The sequence below is a fragment of the Tupaia chinensis genome, unplaced genomic scaffold (assembly GCF_000334495.1).
Source record: "Tupaia chinensis unplaced genomic scaffold, TupChi_1.0 Scaffold000187_1, whole genome shotgun sequence".
Taxonomy (NCBI): domain Eukaryota; kingdom Metazoa; phylum Chordata; class Mammalia; order Scandentia; family Tupaiidae; genus Tupaia; species Tupaia belangeri.
The window spans coordinates 1,023,261-1,041,842 of NW_006159662.1; the positions used below are offsets into that span (position 1 = coordinate 1,023,261).

The window sequence follows — 18,582 nt, forward strand, 5'->3', positions numbered from 1 at the left end:
ATTCCGAAAGACAGTCGCTAGTTTCAGAAAGTTCCCATACTTGCATCAGGTGCCAGCCTATACGAAACGTGCATTGCATTTGGCTTTTCTATTGAGAAACGCGTGTCCTATGGCCATGGGAATGCATGTCAATGCACTTGTGTGGCTAGTTATGACTCTCATTAAAGCAGAACTTCTTACTTACGGCAATAAATATTTAGCCTCAGCAACCAAAATATAAACAAAACCATGATTCATGAATTTGCTTACTTGTTCTTCCATGGCTACGGAAGTGAAGTGGCATTCCGTGATGCACCAAGACGGGGCAGGCCAAGGAGGACTCACCCCTGCCTACGCTCAGGAATAGCGGTGTTTTCCGGAAAGGCCCCCTCAGCTGCGTTCACTGAGTCAGAAAGGCAGTGCAGCTCATAAGGAGGTTCCCAGCTTCTCCATATAGCAGATGTATTTCGAATTTGGATTCCTGGGTTCTGTCCACACAAAATCCTCATTTAATAAGTCTGATTCTCGGTGATTCTGGGGTCCATGAAGTCAGGTAGATCTGAATTCCTGTTCCAATGTCACCCTTTTCAACCACGGCCTTGGACGGAATTCTCTACTCCCTCAGTTTTGATCATCTCAGCTAGGAAATGAGAAAATGACTGTAGCAAAGAGAATGAATATAAAGTCCTAAGGAGGTACTGAATACTTTTGCATAGTGTCTGCCATGACAGCAAACCATCCAAGGCATTAAAAAAAAAAAAAAAAAAAAAAGGCCCCCCCCGCCATAGAGCATGTTGCTAAGGTACTCTGGTCTGCAGGCTGGGACAGCATGAGAGGCCCAGGTTCGATTCCCAGTCTGACCTCAGGGCCAGGAGCAGTAGTGCACGCTGTCATCCCAGTGACAGGTGGCTGAGGCAGGAGAATTGAGACATGGCAAGACTCTCTTACCAAAAAAAAAAAAAAATCATATCACCTCAAGGTAGAAAATAGCAGAGGTCACAACCTGGCAGCTGGCTGGCACAATGAATCCAGCCCTCTGATGTCTCGTTTGTTATGCATAGTTATTTGTTTTTAAACTCATTTTGAATGCAGTCGTCTTTCCAGTTTACAAAATCCCTAGTACTGCCCACAACCGACATAAATGAACATTTGTTCCTTAATATGACCTGCCTGGCCCACAAAGCATTCATGTCTGTGCCTGGGCTAGAAGGCTTGTTCTAGGCAATGCATATTTATAACCTTCTGAAGAAGCAGACTTCATTTCTAAATATAAATATGTGCCCCTGCACATTCTATGCCTGCAGCACTCTAGTTTTCTAGAAACACAAGGCAGCCGGGCCTCTGCTGGGACTCAGGACTCTGGCTGGCCCCTGAGTATGCAAAGGGGGCATTGCACCAAGCCAGGTAGCCAAAGGGCCAGAAGGAGACACAACCCCACTTCCACGGAGTCCCCACCAGCAGCCCCTGCCCTCGGCCAGGGCTATCAGCCAGCATTCCTTGTCCCTGGCTCTCTGACCCCACAGCACCTCTGACCTTTCCCTGCCCCCCCCACCCCTAGCTGGACAGAAGGCCCTGGATGGGAGCGCTTCCCAGTGGGTAAGTTATGCAACACACTGATAGCATCGAATTACAAGCAACCAAGGTCTCCCAGAAGCTTGGGTGCCAACTCTAACAGACTGTTTCCTCATCACCAAGCGAGGAAGGAGCAGGCTCTGCTCTTCCAATAAAACAAGAAAAGATTTTCCAGACAGAGGAGCAGGAGCAGTCAGTTAGGGGAAAACAAGGTGTTGGTTCTTTCCTGGGGAGGAAATAGGTCTGGAGAGAGGCGGGGGCGGGGCCATGGCTGGGAGCCAGGCCTCCTGTGCGTGCCAGCGGTGGGCTCTGAGGCTGCAGGGGCAGGCAGCTCGTGCCCTCTGTGTGTGGGGCGTCGGGTAGACAAGGCTTCCCTGCTTCATCTCCCCGCCCCCCATTCCCTAGTTCTGTCTCCCTTCATCCCTGTGGCCACAAGCCCAGCCAAGTAGAGCATCCTCACTCCAGCACGGGGTGAAAAGATGAGTCCAGGAGACGCTGCCTCATCCCCATCAGCTGAGCTGGGCAGCTTGGTCAGGAAAGGAGCGGGAAGACAAAGAAGGGGGCAGGGGGCCCCCCAGGAACATGGGAAGACAGCACGTGGCCTGACGTAGCAGGCTGGCTTTGGGGAGAAGGAAGCAGGTCTCCGCGTACTGTTTGTCCTACTCCGTTGCGAAAACATTGACCGTCCTGTCTCTCCCTGCTCCTGAGATGGGCTCCCTATCAGCAGATGTGCAGATGTCCACTGAAAGGAACATGGGTGAGGGGGAGCAGGTGGTCCAGAGGGACCCCAGCCTTCCCCACCCGCAGTGCCTGGCCCCTGCTCGGTCACATGCAGGGCTCTGTCTGCCTTCCCAGGGCCCCCAGCAGTGTTCCAGGCTGAGAGGACGAAGGAAGCTGTGGAGTAATTGACAGGAAGATGGTTTGGAGAACAGGGTGGAAGAAATATTTACCCCCAGGTGGTCTTTTAGCAAAGTCCGCTCTCAGACTCCCCAAAGAAGAGAGTGATATCTAGCTCCCCCATGATTCAAGTGCTGCACCCCACAGCATTTCAGGGAAGAATTTGCCCCCCAAAGGGTGTTCTCTTGAGATGGAATCCAGCTTCAGAGCAAAGTTCTCCAAGACAGAGGCCCAGGACACACGTAAAGCTGTCCTGTGGTATTCAGGTTGCCCAGTGCTTTCGGAGGAGAATGTTTTCAGGACCTTTCCTGATCCTCTTCCAAGCTTCTCTTGGTGGGGTACACCCAGGTTGTTTTGCCTAAGAATGGGGGAAGTGGGTCTTCTGGGAATTATGACAGAAGCCAAGCACAAGACTGGGTATCTCTTGGGCCTCAGGTGATTTTCCTGAAAATCTGTGAAGGTGGGTCCACTGCCCCTTATGACAGAAGGGGAAACTGAGCCTTCTGCCCTGACTCCATAGCTGAGTCAAAGATCAAGCCCCGCTAGGGCCTCCAAAGCCACTAGCTCTTTCCATCCTCATTCTGCCTCCACAAATTTAGAAAGACTCAGACTCTCCAGGGCTAAAGACATTTTGCTTGACAACATGAGGTTCAAAGAAGCAAGACAGGATTTTCCAGGCCACTGAGCAGTCAGCAGAGTACATTTAAGGCGTGAGAACAGCCACCATGGGGGAGGAGTGAGCCAGCAGTGGCCAGACAGCACGGGCCCCTCGACTGCCGGCTGACCCTGGGTAGGCTCCCCCTCCTCCTCTCCCTCAATTTCTTCATTTGGCCAGTAAGGTGGTTGGAATAAAGGGCTCTGAGGTCTCTTTCATCGCTGACATTTTTTGAATGTGGGGATATTCCTGAAGATTTTTGTCACCGGCTTCTCTCATTTATGATTCTTGACTCAGTAGAAATTAGTCTAGTACTTAACCCTCTTCCTAGTCTCAGTCTGCTGATGTGAGAGGGATCTTTTTATAATTAATTAATTTATTATTATTCATTTGCCATAGGGCACATATGCTCACCAAAGACACACACACACACACAGAGTAAGAAAGCAAGCCGCCAGATCTGGGTCTTAAACTATGGTCGACCATGTGGGAGTCCAGTGTCCTAACCACCATGCCACCTGCTGGCTCCAAGAGGGATCTTTTAAAATTAAATAATGTGCTGGGGGTGGAGGTGGGGATGGGGAGCAACTAATTAAAGGGTATGGGGCTTTCTTTTGGGTGTTGAAAATGTTTTGGAACTAGACAGTGTTGGCTGCACCATTACTGTAAACATGCTAAATTAAATGCCACTGAACTGTACAATTTAAAATAACTAATTTTATGTGATGTGAATTTTGACTCAAGTTTTATAACCGGATGTCACTCTCACTCTTAAAATCCTTCCATGATTCCACATTTCTTTCTAAGATAAAAAAAAAGAAAGAAAGAAAGAAAGAAAGAAAGAAAGAAAGAAAGAAAGAAAGAAAGAAAGAAAAAGAAAGAAAGAGAAAGAAAGAAAGGAAAGGAAAACAAAAAAGTCTCCAAAGGCCAGCCTCATCTCTCTCCTATTCTACCTGCTCCAGGTAGAATGTACGAGCTTCAGATATACAAACACCTACACAGATGCAGAGAACCCTTCCTCTCTGGTCATCCTACTCTGGCCCACAACCGCCTCCTCTGCAGATTCCTGGCTCTTTTTTTCTTTTTAAAAGAATTATTTTATTTATCTCTATTTATTTATTTTAATTTGACCAGAGAGGGACAGAGTGAGCCAGAGAGAGAGAGAGAGAAAGTGAGTAGGAAAGTCACTAAATCCAGGACTCAAACCGCAGTCAGCCATGGGGGAGTCCAGTGCCCTTACCCACTATACCACCTGCCATTCCTAGCTTTTTTACTGATTCTGCAAAACTCAAATACCTCAAGGAAGCCTACTTGCACAATCCAATATGGTCGCCACTAGTTGCATGTGGCTACTAAGCTGGGAGGGTTGTGAGTGTGACTAAGGAACTGTGTTCTAATTTTAAGTTCAATACCACTGGTGGCTAGTGTCTAGCTTATCAAATTTTAACCTGCATCAACATCACCTGAGGATTTGTTCAAACACAGTTTGCCGGGACCGTTCGCCGCCCCGCCCTTCTGATGCAGTAGGTCTGGGCGAGGTCCTGGAAGGAGCATTGCTAACAAGTTCTCAGATAAGGCTGATGCCACTGAAATGCCACTCTGGACTTGTATGACTCCACACTCATCTGGTCTAGACTTGAGTGTTCACGATTGGTAGTTCTCAAAGTGTGGTCCCTGGACAAGCATCATTTAGGAGCATCTCAGAAATGCAAGATCTGTACCCCCAGCCCAGACCTCCTCATTTTGGCAGGATCCCCAGGGAACTGTTTGCAAATTAAAGTCATAGAAACAATTCTAGACAGCAATTTTGTTCATCTCTGTGTCTCCATCACTGAACATGGTTTCTGGCACACACTAGGGCTCAACAAATGCTTATAGGAGAAAGGGAGGAAAGGAGAAATGAAGGTTGTCCAGCTAGTAAATGAATTTCTTGGGGTCCAGCAAGTAACATAGTGGTTAAGGTGCTGGACTCCCACATGGCCGACTGTGATTCAAGTCCCAGACCCGGTGGCTTGAACAAATCACTCCAGACATATGTGTGTGCATGCCCAAAATTCAGAGAAGAAACTAGAGAAGATTATTGCAGCATGGCCATCCCCCAGGGGGTACTTTCCCTCTGTCTCTCTCAGGCAAGTGCAAACGCCCTATCGCAAAAACCTGAAACAACAACAAAAAGAATTTTTCATCAAAGAAACTTCTTCCCTTGAACAATGGAGCTCTAGTCCAAGTCCTTAAATTGGAATCACTATTTCCAGCTGCCTCACAAGAGGGACAGGGACAGATAAAGTGGGCCCACAGACAGATCAGTTGGTCTCTTAGGGAACTAAGCAATGCCTGAAGAGAAGCCCTCTATTACAGAACTTTACCTCCACGTCCCTGGTCTCCAGTCTTCTGCACTGTACCATTAAGCATTCAATCCCAGACTCTTTCAGGCTTTCTAACTGAGTACTGAAGATGCCAGCCTGGGCCCACAGGAAGGAATTATAATCAGCTGCTGTAACAAAGAATTCCCAACATACTTCTCTAAGCTCTTGATGCTTGAAGACATCAGCCACAGCTGTACCCACTCCAGTTCTCTCTTGCATCTTCTCCTGACTCTTTGTCTCTCTCTCCAAGAATGAGAATTAAATCCAGCATTCTTGAACTGGAGGGAACCAAAGAGATCAACAGAGAGAAACACCAAGACCCCAAGAGATAACACAGTTCAGTCGCTGAGCTGGTTGGAAGAGGTGGTACCCAGTTCTCCTGACTCAGATTTCCAGATGTGAGCCATGGCCACTGCCCAGCAACCTCTCACTCAGAAAGTTCTCAATGGACCTGATCCAGGCAACACCAAGTTAAAGTGTAAAAATAAAAGCGAATCATCAGGGGGTCCTCCTCCTCACCAGACGTGAGACACAGGAATGCTCTGGTTTCTAGGTAACTATAAATATCCTGCCAGCAGATGGCATAGCGGTTATCTATGCCACACGGCCACTGCCGTTCGAGTTCCGGACCTGGTGGCTTGAAAATCATGCTGGGTGTATGTGCATGCATGCCCAAGATCCCAGGAGGAGAGTGGAGGAGAAGGAACTACAGCATGGCCATCTCCCCAGGGTGGTGAGTTCTCACTTTCCCTCTCACTGTGTCTCTCTCTCTTCATTGAGCACACATGCTCTAAGGCAAAAACTTCTCTTTTAAAAAAATTATATATATATAATATATCCTTCCAGATTCCTATGAAGTGGTAAGATGGGAGGGGAGAAGAGGGCAAGGAGTGGGGAGTGTCTTCTGACCTGTTAAAGTATAAAAATAAAAACGAACGATCAGCAGGTACCTGGGGCTGCAGCTCAGGAGTAAGCTGGGCAGCAAGAAAACCACAGCCTCCGATGGACATTCTGGGTAATCTTGCCAGGCCCACCACTGAACCACTCACGTACAAGCACCTTCTAAAAATTGTACTTCACCACTTCATTTTATTTTATTTTACTTTACTTTTTAAACAGGATCTCGCTGGGTCGGAACCCTTTTGCCTCAGCCTCCCACGTAGCTGGGACCAGAGTTCAGTGGCACGATGCTCACCTTTAGGTTGAATCAGGACTAGAAGAGAGGTCCCAGCCTGCAAAGCAGAGCACCTCTACAGCATGTGTCCCTGTGACTGGGTTTATTTTAGTAAAATGTTTATGATATTTATCTTCATTCCGTAGGCTGTACATAGACTACCAGTTTGTCATGGGGGGGAAAATCACACTTAAACCCTCTTTCTCCCACCCAGAGGTAATTACTACTAATGTTCTGTACCATTTGTTGCCTCTTTCCAGATTTTTCCGCGAATAGATAAGCTTATTTTCATACAATAAAATTATACTTTATCTATTGTCATTACTGGGTTGTTGGAAAAATGATGACGCATTTTTGCACAGAAAAAAAATGTATTGTGACATTTCCGACAACCCAATAACTTGCTGTACTCACTGAAAAATATTTAATAGAAATGTTTCCAGGGACCAGCAGATGGTATAATGGTTACATCACTGGACTCCCACGTAGTTGACTACAGTTCGAGTCCTGGACTCAGAGACCTGAAACTTACACCAGGCACGTGTGTGGGTGTGTCCAAACTCCTGAGAGAAGAATAGAGGAGAAGGGATTGCGATATGGCTATCTTCCCAGGGTGAGGGGAGGATGATTTCTCACTTTCTGTCTCCCAGTCTTTCTTGCAAGCATACACGCCCTAGAGCAAAAAATCTCTCTCTCCAGAAATGTTTCCAGGTCAATAAATACACATGATTTCAAAGATTCTTTAGTATTCCCTTTAAATCATTGTATCCTAATTTCTGTAAGTCTTCCCATTGGGTATATGTCTGACTATTCACAAAAGAAACTACTGCAATGAGAATGTTTCTATTGGGTCGAAGGAAAAGTCATGTCCTATTCTTTTCTATTACTACTATGCAAAATGCATTAGGATGTTTCCGACAACACAATACATGCACCATTGTACACTTGGCTAATTCTTCTTACAAGAGGAACTGTCACATCAAAGGCATACACGTGTTTTAAGCCTTTGGTCCATATGCCAAATTTTCCCCGGCATGGCTACTCTCTCAGAAAGGGAAATCCTTGGGGGGATGCTTTCTCAGAGCAGATGGAAGCCGAGCTGGAAGCCAAAGGATGTGTAAATAGAGACAGACACAGCCTTGAAGGCTACGGTGTCATGGGGAGAGCAACAGCTTTCATGCCAGTGGCAAGTCTGGCTCTGTCCTCACAAAGTGTGTGGCCTTGGGCGAGTCACGTAACTTCTCTTTTTTTTTCATCTGTAAGTGGAGCTACCTTTTGCTACTCTAAGGTTTAGAGAGAATATATACAAGAAACCATGCAGCGTAGTGCACTAAGCATTTCTTGAATGAATGAAATAAATGAATGGTTGGATGGACGGGGAGATGACTAAAAAAAAAGCAAAGAAGAAAGGGACGAAGAAGAAGGGATGAAAATAAAGACAATGTCACTGAAGGTCCACGGACTGGCTTGTCAGGAGAGGGCTGGGAGGAGAAGAAAGAGGGATTCCAGGCTGGACAGACACTTCCTCTCCATCCCAGCTTGCCTCTTCCCTGGGAGCCGGGGTCTGGTGAACAGCTGCATGTCTATCTCACACAGACACTCCTGAAGCCGAGAGATAAGGTGATCCTCCCAGAGGACTATCTCGCACTGATGCCTCCTCTCCCCAGCCTGGGCGGCACCTACAGTGGGATCCTCCGACCCCCCTGGAGCCTCTACCTTGACGAGTTTGCCACGATCCAGTGAAGGGACCCATGCTGCCAGCCAGCTCACACTTCTGAGCCCATGGGCCATTGTCTCCTAGAAACCAGAAAAAGCAACACACATTGGTCAACAGGCTGCGTGAACGTGTTCACCCACTCTCCCTCTCTGGCCCCATGCATAGCAGGAGACTGGATAGGAGAACTAGTAGAAATAAACATGATCCCTGATCTTGAAGAACTACCCTGCATGTGAGGCCTGTCTCTCCTGGGCTTTCAGAAGGTGGCTTTCCCCTGCCCGAAGGTTAGCCTGCTCTCAAATCTCCTACCTTTTCTCTGTCTTTTTATATAGTTTTTTTTTTGAGAGAGAGATTTTTGCTGTACAGCATGTATGCTCACCAGAGAGACAGGGAGAGACAGAGAACCGGAAAGGGAGAAATCACCCCCCCCACCAGGGGGATGGCCACACTGCAATCCCTTCTCCTCCATTCTCCTCTCAGGATTTTGGGCATGGATGCACACATGCTCCATGTGTTTCAAGCCACTGGGTCTAGGACCCGAACTACAGCCGGCCACATAGGAGTCCAGAGCCTTAACTACCACATCATTTTACAGTCCCGTTACCACTGTCACCAGCATCAGCCCAACTGTTTAATGAGCACCTATCATGTTCCTAGTGCTTCACATATGCCATCTCATAGTCCTACAGAGTAGATTCAATTATCTGCTCAATTTTGCAGATAAGAGAGTAGAGGCCAAGATACAGAAGGTAACTCTCCCAATAACAGAATATAGTTAGGTTCAAACCCAAGGCTCTACTTGGATGGAAACCAGTGCTTTTAAGCTTCCTCACTCCAGAGAGGGACCTGGGACACTTGAAGCATGTGTGGGTCCTTTAAAGGGGTCATTGGTTCAGGTCCACTAAGGTCACTCAGCCAAAGGATGTGGCCTGATGTCCAGCATCAACGGGAGTCTTGAGACCAGGGAGGATGGCGTGAAGAGGAAAAATTTAAATTGTCCAGGACTGGGACCAGCAAATAGTATAATGGCTACATTGTTGAACTCCCATGTAGTTGACTGCGGTTCAAGTCCCAGACCTAGTGGCTTAAACTCACGCTGGGCACGTGTGCGTGCATGCTGAAGATCTCGAGTGGAGAATGGAGGAGAAGGGATTGCGGTGTGGCCATCCTCCCTGGCAGGTGATTTCTCGCTTTCTGTTTGTCTCTTTCTGTCTTTCTGGCTTAACGCACATGCCCTATAGCAAAAGCCTCTCAAAAAAAAAAAAAAAAATTGCCCAGGACTACACAGGTTCACAACATCAAAGCCATTCACCAAATGAGAGTAATAGCCCTGAAGCCTTAATCAGTACAGAAGAGGGCAGCAAGGGCCCACTCTGTCTGTGCAAAACTTTGGGTCAACTCAGCCTTGAAGGCCCAATGGACAGGTGCTCAGCATTCAAGTCAAACATTATAGGGATCCAAGTTGAAAGCAAGACCCACCCCATTTGAAAGACTCACTTGACCAGACTCTGCTCTTCAGGGGCGTGTACTGGGTTATCCATTAGATTGCAGTTAGGCTGGCTAGGTTTTACTGCTTTACCTGTAAACCAGAGGAACGTGTTTTCTTTGGCTGTGCTGTCAACTTTGTCTTTGATCTGGCCCACCAGACTGTCCATCTCCTGGAGACCTGCACTGTATGACCCTTGGCCCCCTGGATCTTCTGAGTGCTGGGTCACAGATAAGGGCACATGCATGTGCGCCAGGCCCACATAGAGCAGGAAGGGTCGTCCGCTGGAGCTGAAATGAGAAAGCCAGGAGGGGACTCTGCAGATGGCTCTTCTAGCTCCTCCAGTGCCTCTGGGCTGCTCCCTTGCCTTGGGGAAATTCCCAGAATCCTCTATGCCCCATGGACTCAGGAAGCACACAATATCTACAACCGTGAAAAAAAAATATATATATATGGAAAGAATCTGGTTAGCTGACTACAAATGAGAATCACTGTTGGGGCCAGGTGGAGGCACAGGGGTAACACAACTGGAACCACATGGGAAAGGTCCTTGGCTCACATCCTGAGACTTCCCTGAACATGCCAGGTGCATGCCCGTGATCCAGGACCTACTGAGACTGGGGGTGGAGTGTGGCGTGGGGACCTGTTCAGGGTGACTGTCTCTCTCTCTAATGGAAATAAAGAAATGATCCTTCTTTTTTAAAAATGAGAAGTGTAATACAATCTACTATCCTTTAATACTTACTGAGAACTTATTATACGGGACCCATGTTGTCTAAGTTCATACTCCTAATAACCCCAAATTTCCCTTTTCAGATGAAGAAGCAGATGCTTAGAGAAATTAAAGACTAACCCAGATTATACAATCAGTCAGGCACAGGGCCTGGATTAAAACTCAGCTCTGTGTGAGACCAACACCCTTGCCCTCAACCGATGTGCTCCAAAACTGTAGACAGACATGTTTGGGTGTTTTTTGTTTTTGTTGTTTTTTAGAGAAGTTTTTGCTATAGGGCACATGTGCTCACCAGAGAGACAGAAAGACAGGAAGTGAGAAATAACCCCCGGGGAGATGGACACACCGCAATCCCTTCTCCTCTGTTCTCCTCTTGGGATTTTGGGCATGCACGCACATGCACCCAAAGGGAATTTTAAGCCACAGGGTCCAGGACTTGAACCGTGGTCAACTACGTGGGAGTCCAGCAATATAACCATTATGCCATCTGCTGGTCCCAGGAGACATGTTTTTAAACTTCACCAGGCGTTTTGCAGTATCCAGACTTTTATGTCCATCTCTAGCCTCATCCCTTTCTCAGAGGTGAATGGACAACTCAAGGTGACCACAGGGGATTCCAAGGAGGCACTCAACCACCAGGAAACATCTAGATCAAAACTCTGTAAGAAGACCACGTGCTTAGCCACCTTTATACTCGTGATTCACCTGGTGCAGAAAGGCCTGGAGCGAGCTGGGTGACCTCCAAGCAAAGGCCCTGAGGCCTGTTACTACTCAGAAAGCATCCTGCCTCACATCCCCATTCCCAGGCAAGGGCAGCTACAGAACCATAACCTCTCCCATTCCACAGCAGCAGGAACCCTCATGGAGGCCACACCCATGAAGGACCACACCCATGAGCGGGGGAGGTCTTCTGAGAACACAGTGTAAGGATGAGGAGTGTTTAATGGGTACAGAGTTCAGTTAGGGAAGGTGAAAAGGCTCTAAGACAGATGGTGACAATGCTTGCAGAACAGGATGAATAAACTTAATGCCACAGCGCTGTCCATGGAAAATGGTTAAGGTCGCAATGTTTATGTTAACAAAACACACACACAAATATAAATTCAGTGTCTCCATTGCCCAAGTCATGCCTCAGGTGCTCAGTAACCACCGGTGGGTAGTAGCTACCATCTTGGAGAGGGTATATAGAGAGCCTTCCATCTTTGAGGGGTTCCACAGGATAATGCTGACTTTAAGTGTCTGTTACCCACTCCCCCAAGGACCACCGTGTACAGCTGTGTCTGCGGGATGTCCCATGGAAGAAGAGAATGGGAGCTTATTTCCAGCCCCCAGTCCACTGATGGAGCTAGGTAACCTGCACGTGGCAATGCCCACCAGAGGGGACACCTTTTACTAATCTTCAGATAAATAGCATAATGATGTACTAGAAATGGCTCAAATTTCAGGAATTTTGAAAGCCAGTTGTTAAATATGGCCAGAGTTAACAATTATATTTTATAAACATCATTAATACATTATATTATGTTTTACAACTTCTGACTTCCTAACTACTACATTTTACTACTCTCCATGCTCTTGAGGTTATTTGCAAATATTGTATCTGTGGGGTGGAAATATCATATAATGGTGGCTACTGCCCATCTCTTCTCCATTTCACATTCAGGGACATCTCCTGGGTAGCATGAAATTAGCTCTGGTGAGAGTATTTACACCATAGGAATTGGCAAGTGCTACACAGATCAAGGCTGTTTCTCTGAGATCTGTTTGTTAAGCCAGCTCATCACTACACATAGGCTAGGGTAGTCCCATTGCCCACTATGTGTCCCATCCTTATCATCACCCTCCAAACTCCCACACACTATCAAAGTCACATTAGTACCCTGGCCAGGAACTAAAAGAGACATAAACTAATGAGAGATGGCAGAATGGACTGATGAAGAGCACTGGGCTTGGAGACCTGCATCCACACCTTAGGATTGTTTTTACATTGCTGTATAACCCTATGCAATAAATTTAATGTCGGTCATCTATAAAATAGGGAAAATCACACCTCCCTGACAGGATTGTTGTGATTATTAATGGCTCATAATTTAGTTCATTTAATAAACCATCATTGTTTAGTTAATGATTATGAATAACACATGCTAACAGTAGGAAGAATAAATGGTACCTAAGATGTCTCTTTGTCCCTGCATCCTGATGCAGGCTAGAATTCATAAAGATGGGGTTCTGTGGTGCAGTGGTAATGCACTACTCAAGAGAAGCCATGTCCTACATAGTGACTGTCGCTTGAATCCTGGCCTGGTCAGCCTGAAATGCATCAGGCATGAGCACGAGTACCCAGGATCAAGGAGTTGAAGGACTGGAGAAAAGGAATGTCAGCATGACCAGACCCCATGGAGGATGCTCCTTTCTCTCTTTTTCTCTCTTGCTCTCCTAGGCATGAGCATATGCTCTATGAAGAACAAAGGGAAAAAAAGGACTAAGATACAATGGTATCACACTGAGCCCTCACAAGGTGGCCCCCTGGGGGAATCTGTCCTCTGAACCACCTCATCAAGGGAGACCTGGTGCTTTCAAAAAAATAAAAGGCTGGCTATAAAGAGAATATTTCATTCCATTGTTGTTTTTAAAAAATATATTTACTTAAATTTCAACATTACAATAAGTAATAATTATAATAATCATCCTGATAAAGATGGGGAAAACATGTTTACACACCAGCACAGAAGGGGGCAGAACATACTGTAGTCAGAGCTCTTAAAAGAGGTTATCTCTGGAGTGTAGAATTCAGGGTAATTTTTTCTTTGTGTTTGTTTATCTCTGTTTTCAGAGGTTTCTAGAGAGAACACATATTATTTTTGTGGCAAAACAAGAAGAATGGTGAGAAGAGGAGGAATAAAACAAGCAACTTGCCAGAAGGGACATTCCAGGACAGGGAGGATGGGGCAGGATGAGGAGATGCACTGAAGATTAAGATCCAGGGACAGCCAAGTGAGAGAAAAATCCCATGATCTGAAATGGAAAGCAGGAAACAGTGGGTTACCTCTCAGGAAGGGTCTCCCACTGGCTCCTGGCTGGAGACAAACAGGCCAGGGGGTAGAGACAGGTTTCCCTGGAGCCAAGAGGAATGGGCATTGGCCGAATGGTTCCCCAGGTCTCTGCCGCTGGCCTTGGTGGCAGGGTTGAGTGGACAAAGGGTCCCTCTGGAGGGACTGCTGCTATAGTTACTTGCCCCCAATGTTTTGCAATCTCCCTCCAAGCCTTGGTGTTAAAGACAACCTGCTCGAACGATCTCTTCTTGATCTGACAGCTCCCTATGTAAAAACCAGCCCATTTTAGCTGTAGGGTCACTCCAAAGTCCTTGGCCCAGCACTCTCAGTCTTCCTCATCTGGGTCCCTGACAGCCTTATTTTCCTCCTCTCAAAGGCTCTTCCTCTCTGCCAGCTTCTCAAGCACTTCACCTACTGTGGCCTTCCTGTGCCTTGTCCATGTTGCTCCTCTCCTGGCTGTCCCCTCCCTGGCAACTTGCCCTCAAAAATTTCACTAATTTTTCAGATCCAGCTCAGAGCCTACCAACACTGGTGAGTTTCCTCCTTGTTCCCAGGGCATGACCGATTTCCACGTCCTGGCCTCCACTTCAGCCATAGCCCCTTTTTCCAGTATTGATAAGAGCCAGATAAGCTGCATAAATGCCAGGTTCATTTCCCCATTGGCCTGGGAGCTGCTCAAAGGCAATGACAGATCTAGTTCATGTGTGTGTCTCTAACAAAACACCATACATCTTTGGGGTAAGAGACAGTAACTCACTGCTTCATTCATTTATTCACTCGTTCCATGAATATTTGCTGAGCTAGGCTCCCAGGCACTAGAGGTAGAGTGATCAACAGGATAGTTATTATGATTTCCACCTCTTGGAGTTTAACATCGAAATGGAAACAGGAGAGAGAAGAACGCAACTGAAAAAGGAATGAGATGACTGTTTACAAGTGTAGTAGGCATGTTGGAGGAGACGTACAGGGTGCTGTAGAAGTGTACTATGAGGGACCGAACAAAGTTTAGGGAGAAGAGGGAGGGGAAGGTCCTGAACCCGTGGACGGTTAAGGACAAGTGGCGACGGGTGACTATCCAGGATACTGAGAATGGCACTGAGAAGGGTGTCGATGAGACCTCACAGCTGTGCCATCACTCTCTCATCCACTCACCATTCATCCCAGCATGCACGCAGGAGAAAGAAGAAGGGGAGCAGCAGCGAGAACAGTCTTGCAGCTGAACCTGGGTCCCTGATACAGGTGGCAGGCTGGTGAGATTCAGGTGGGAGCTGGGGACAGGGAAGATGATGAGAGGCAGTACCACAATGGGGGCAGCAAGGAAGAGGTGGGGATCAAATAAAAGAGAATTGTGGGGGCTGGATGGTGTGGGGTGACAGATATGGGGGTTTGGCAGTAAAACTTGATGTTCTGTGAGGCGACCTCACATGGGAGGTGCCTGGTTCAGGTCCAGAGACCTCACCGAGTATGCCAGCCATATGCTTGCCCATGATCCAAGACTGGCTGAAGCTGGGGGTGGATCGTGATGTCAGGGCCCCAATGAGGGTGCTGTCTCTCTGTCTCTGTCTCTCTTGCTTATGGAAGAAATAAATACACTTTACAAGAGAGAGAATTTCGCAGATCTGAGGCTCAAGTCCATGAAGGCTGGGGCTTCCCTTTGATCTGCTCTTATCTGGGACTTAGCTCTGAATGATGACTGCCTGTGTCTTAGTCAGTCTGGGCTTCTATAACAAAAATACTGATCCTACAGACTGAGTGGCTTAAACAGCATTTATTTCTCAGGGTTCTGGAGGCTGGGAAGTCCACTGTCTGGTGATTCTTGGCCAGTAGACAGCTACCTTCTCACTCCATCTCCACAAGCAAGACAGAGAACTCTAGTCTCTTTCTCTTCTTATAGTAGCACTCATCCCATCATGGGGCTCTGCCTTCACGGCCTCATCTAACCTAGTTACTTCCTAAAAGCCCCTCCTAACATCAGCCCCTAACACCCTAGAATCTTAACCACACATGGGATTCCCCAGAAATCTGATTTCAGATATGCTAGGCTGCTGCTCAACCGCATGCCCAGTACATCTGTCAAACCCCACCTCCTACCTAGGTTCAGAGCACAGTCCCAGGCCCTGCGTGGAGCCAAGGCCGGGCTTGCTCTGTGACCCAGGAGCCCATGTCATCTACTTCTTTTCTGTCTATTTAAAGCTTTGTCTATTTGCTTAAAAATCCAAAATCAATGATTCGCTTTCTTAAATTATGGGTCTAAACTCAAACAAAGACCCACGTAAACACTTGCAAAGTTCTAAGGGAGGCCCCCTTGCCAATGAGGAACAGGAAGCTACACTCTAGTTTTGACACACGTGGGGCTTCTGACAAGGTCCAAATTGGGGGAGGAGCTGAAAGTGGAGACAGGGTTCCCAGAGGAGAAAGGAGCGTGTACCTGGGGCCTGCTGATGCTCAGAAAACCATGGCTGAATTGGCACGTGAAATCCTAAAGAAATTAGCATGCCTGAGGATTGCCTTCTGCTAAAGCCAACAGGATTCATGTGACTTTTCACTTAATAACTATTAATAAATTAGCAAACCCCTCACCTTTTCCATATGGTAAAGAGACTGGTAGTTTACTAACTGGTGGACATGCAGGCCCCATGCCCACTTTAGAGAAAAAAAAATCCCTGGTCCCTACCCTGCAGAACACTGTATTGTTTGAGGGACTGTGAAAGTCAGACGGGACTGACCCACCAGCCACAATATGAGGCCTGGGGCCTGAAACCTTCTCAAAGCTCCGGGGAGCTAGGAGGTGCTCAGCCCTCTAGATGGAAGAAGGGGGATTTGCCCTTTTCATATCAGAAAAAAAACCCAACAGTGTATCTAGAAAGAACTAAAAAGCGATTAAAATACAACCTTGGAAGCCCTCGGGGGCTGCTTTTTTTTTTTGGAGAGGTTTTTTTCGCTATAGGGCGCGTGCGCTCACTAGACAGACAGAGACATAGAGACAGAAAGTGAGAAATCACCCCCCAGGGGGGATGGTCACGCCGCAATCCCTTCTCCTCCATTCTCCTCTCGGGATCTTGGGCATGCACGCACAGGCGCCCAGCGTGAGTTTTAAGCCACCTGGTCTGGGACGCGAACCACGGTCAACTACGTGGGAGTCCAGCGACATAGCCATTACGCTAACTGCTGGTTCCCGGGGGCTGCTTTTGAGACTAAGCCCTTAAGAAGGTTTTATTATCAAGAAAACGTGACAACCAAATCTCTAAATTGTGACCTCTACCCTTTGCCCTTGCTGACCTCTCTAGAAAAGTCCACCATGGTTGAACAGGGGTGGGAGGCTCTTGCCCATCCAAGGAGCTGGTATGACCAGTCATCCACAGGTAGAACTCGTTTTTCCTTCTGCACAAGCAGATGGCTGTGGGGTATGTCTTTTTCTCCTGACTGCTTAGACTCAGGCTAGAAAATACCAAAGACCCTCCTCCTATCTCCTTGCCCTCGAGGAGTTTACAGTCTTGTGGAGAACAAGATGGACTCACGCGGGGAGCAGCAGAAGAGCAGTCAAGAAGGGTCAGGATGAGGCCGGAGGTGGTGGGGAGGGGTGACAGTGCATGACGGTGCATGTTCGCATGTACACGGGTATGCACAATTCTGCCAACATCCACTGCTTCACAATATCGGCTCTGACAGGCATTGCAAATCAGCAGCCTTCACACAGGATTTGTTAGATGTGCACTGCGGGATGGTTTTGTTTTTGCACTTTGTGATTTTTAACTAATAGTTTCTAATATTCAAAGAGCAGGAGGTCTCCCATAAGAGCCAGGTATTCTGTCTCCGCTTTAAGATCTGACAGCCCAGGCTCATATTCCCCTCAGGAAACAACAAGCACCAGGAGCCCCAGTGGCTGTCCTTAAGCGAATATCGCTTACAAGTCTACTGCAGGCCCCAGTGCTCTCTGACGCCTTCCACTTAGCCTGCTTCCCTCTTCGTGGCTATCTACATGGGCCTGTAGATGCTGAAATCTGTAACCCCTGCGTGGCAGACTGAACAAAGGCCCCCGAATATGCCAAAGGTCTCATCCCTGGAATATATCAAAGTTGCCTTATATGGCAAAAAAGACCTTGCAGATGCAATTGTGTTAAGCACCTTGAGACAGAAGATTATCTGGGTTCTCTTGGTGGATCCTAAACATAATCTCAAGTATCCTCATGAGAGAGAAACAGAAGAAAATTTTACCACAGAAGAGGAAATGCCAAGGGAATAATAAAATAGAAATTAGGATGATGTGGCCACAAACCAAGAAATGCCAGCAGCCACCAGAAGCTGGAAGGGGCAAGACTCCAGAAGGAAGCAGCTCTGTCAATACCGTGATTACAGGTCCCCCAGGACTCATTTCAGACATCTAGTCTCCAGACCTACAGGGTCTATAGACCTATAACCTTCTGTTGTGTAAGCCACTAAATCGGTGGTCATTCATCATAGCAGCAATCAGACACTAATACACTCTGCCAACGAACGAATTCGACAAACACCTTGTATAGGGCAGGCCCTACCCTCAAGAAACTTATGTCCTGGTAGAAAAGGACAAAATAATGGCAATGGAACATAACCAACGCAGGACGAGGATAAGCCTCTAGGAATCCTGAGAACATTATAACCCAGGACAGAGACCTCCAGGGGGAGCGGTTTTCTACATTTACTTACAGGACACACATGTGCATTCATTCTGGCTGGATGATGAGACTCAGCCCTGGCCTTGAGACGTCTGAGGTCAGGAGACCGAATGTGGAAGGGAGGGCAGAGGCAGAGGTGGGCGGCTCTTACCTTGCGTGCTGGATGAACTGGGTTGCTTTCTCAGCATACTTCTGGGCCAGACTGCTCAGGTTTACGGGCTGCTCCACGATGTTGAGGTTCTCAAAGAGAGGAAGGGCCACATCCGTGTAACAGTCTTTCTCAGATTTCCTGTAGGGA

General features: G+C 47.4%; 1 protein-coding gene across 6 annotated transcripts in view; it reads right to left on the reverse strand.

Moving 5' to 3' along the window:
• ARSG (arylsulfatase G) overlaps positions 1-18,582 on the reverse strand; it is a 141,413-nt gene that overhangs the window by 32,070 nt on the left and 90,761 nt on the right. For all 6 annotated transcript variants that reach the window (XM_027771147.1, XM_014587162.2, XM_027771148.1 and 3 more), the window contains 3 exons: positions 18,436-18,573; positions 9,940-10,136; positions 8,360-8,440 (listed from right to left, as the gene is read on the reverse strand). In XM_027771147.1, the coding sequence (XP_027626948.1) occupies positions 8,360-8,440; positions 9,940-10,136; positions 18,436-18,573 (416 nt within the window). The remainder of the gene's footprint in view (positions 1-8,359; positions 8,441-9,939; positions 10,137-18,435; positions 18,574-18,582) is intronic.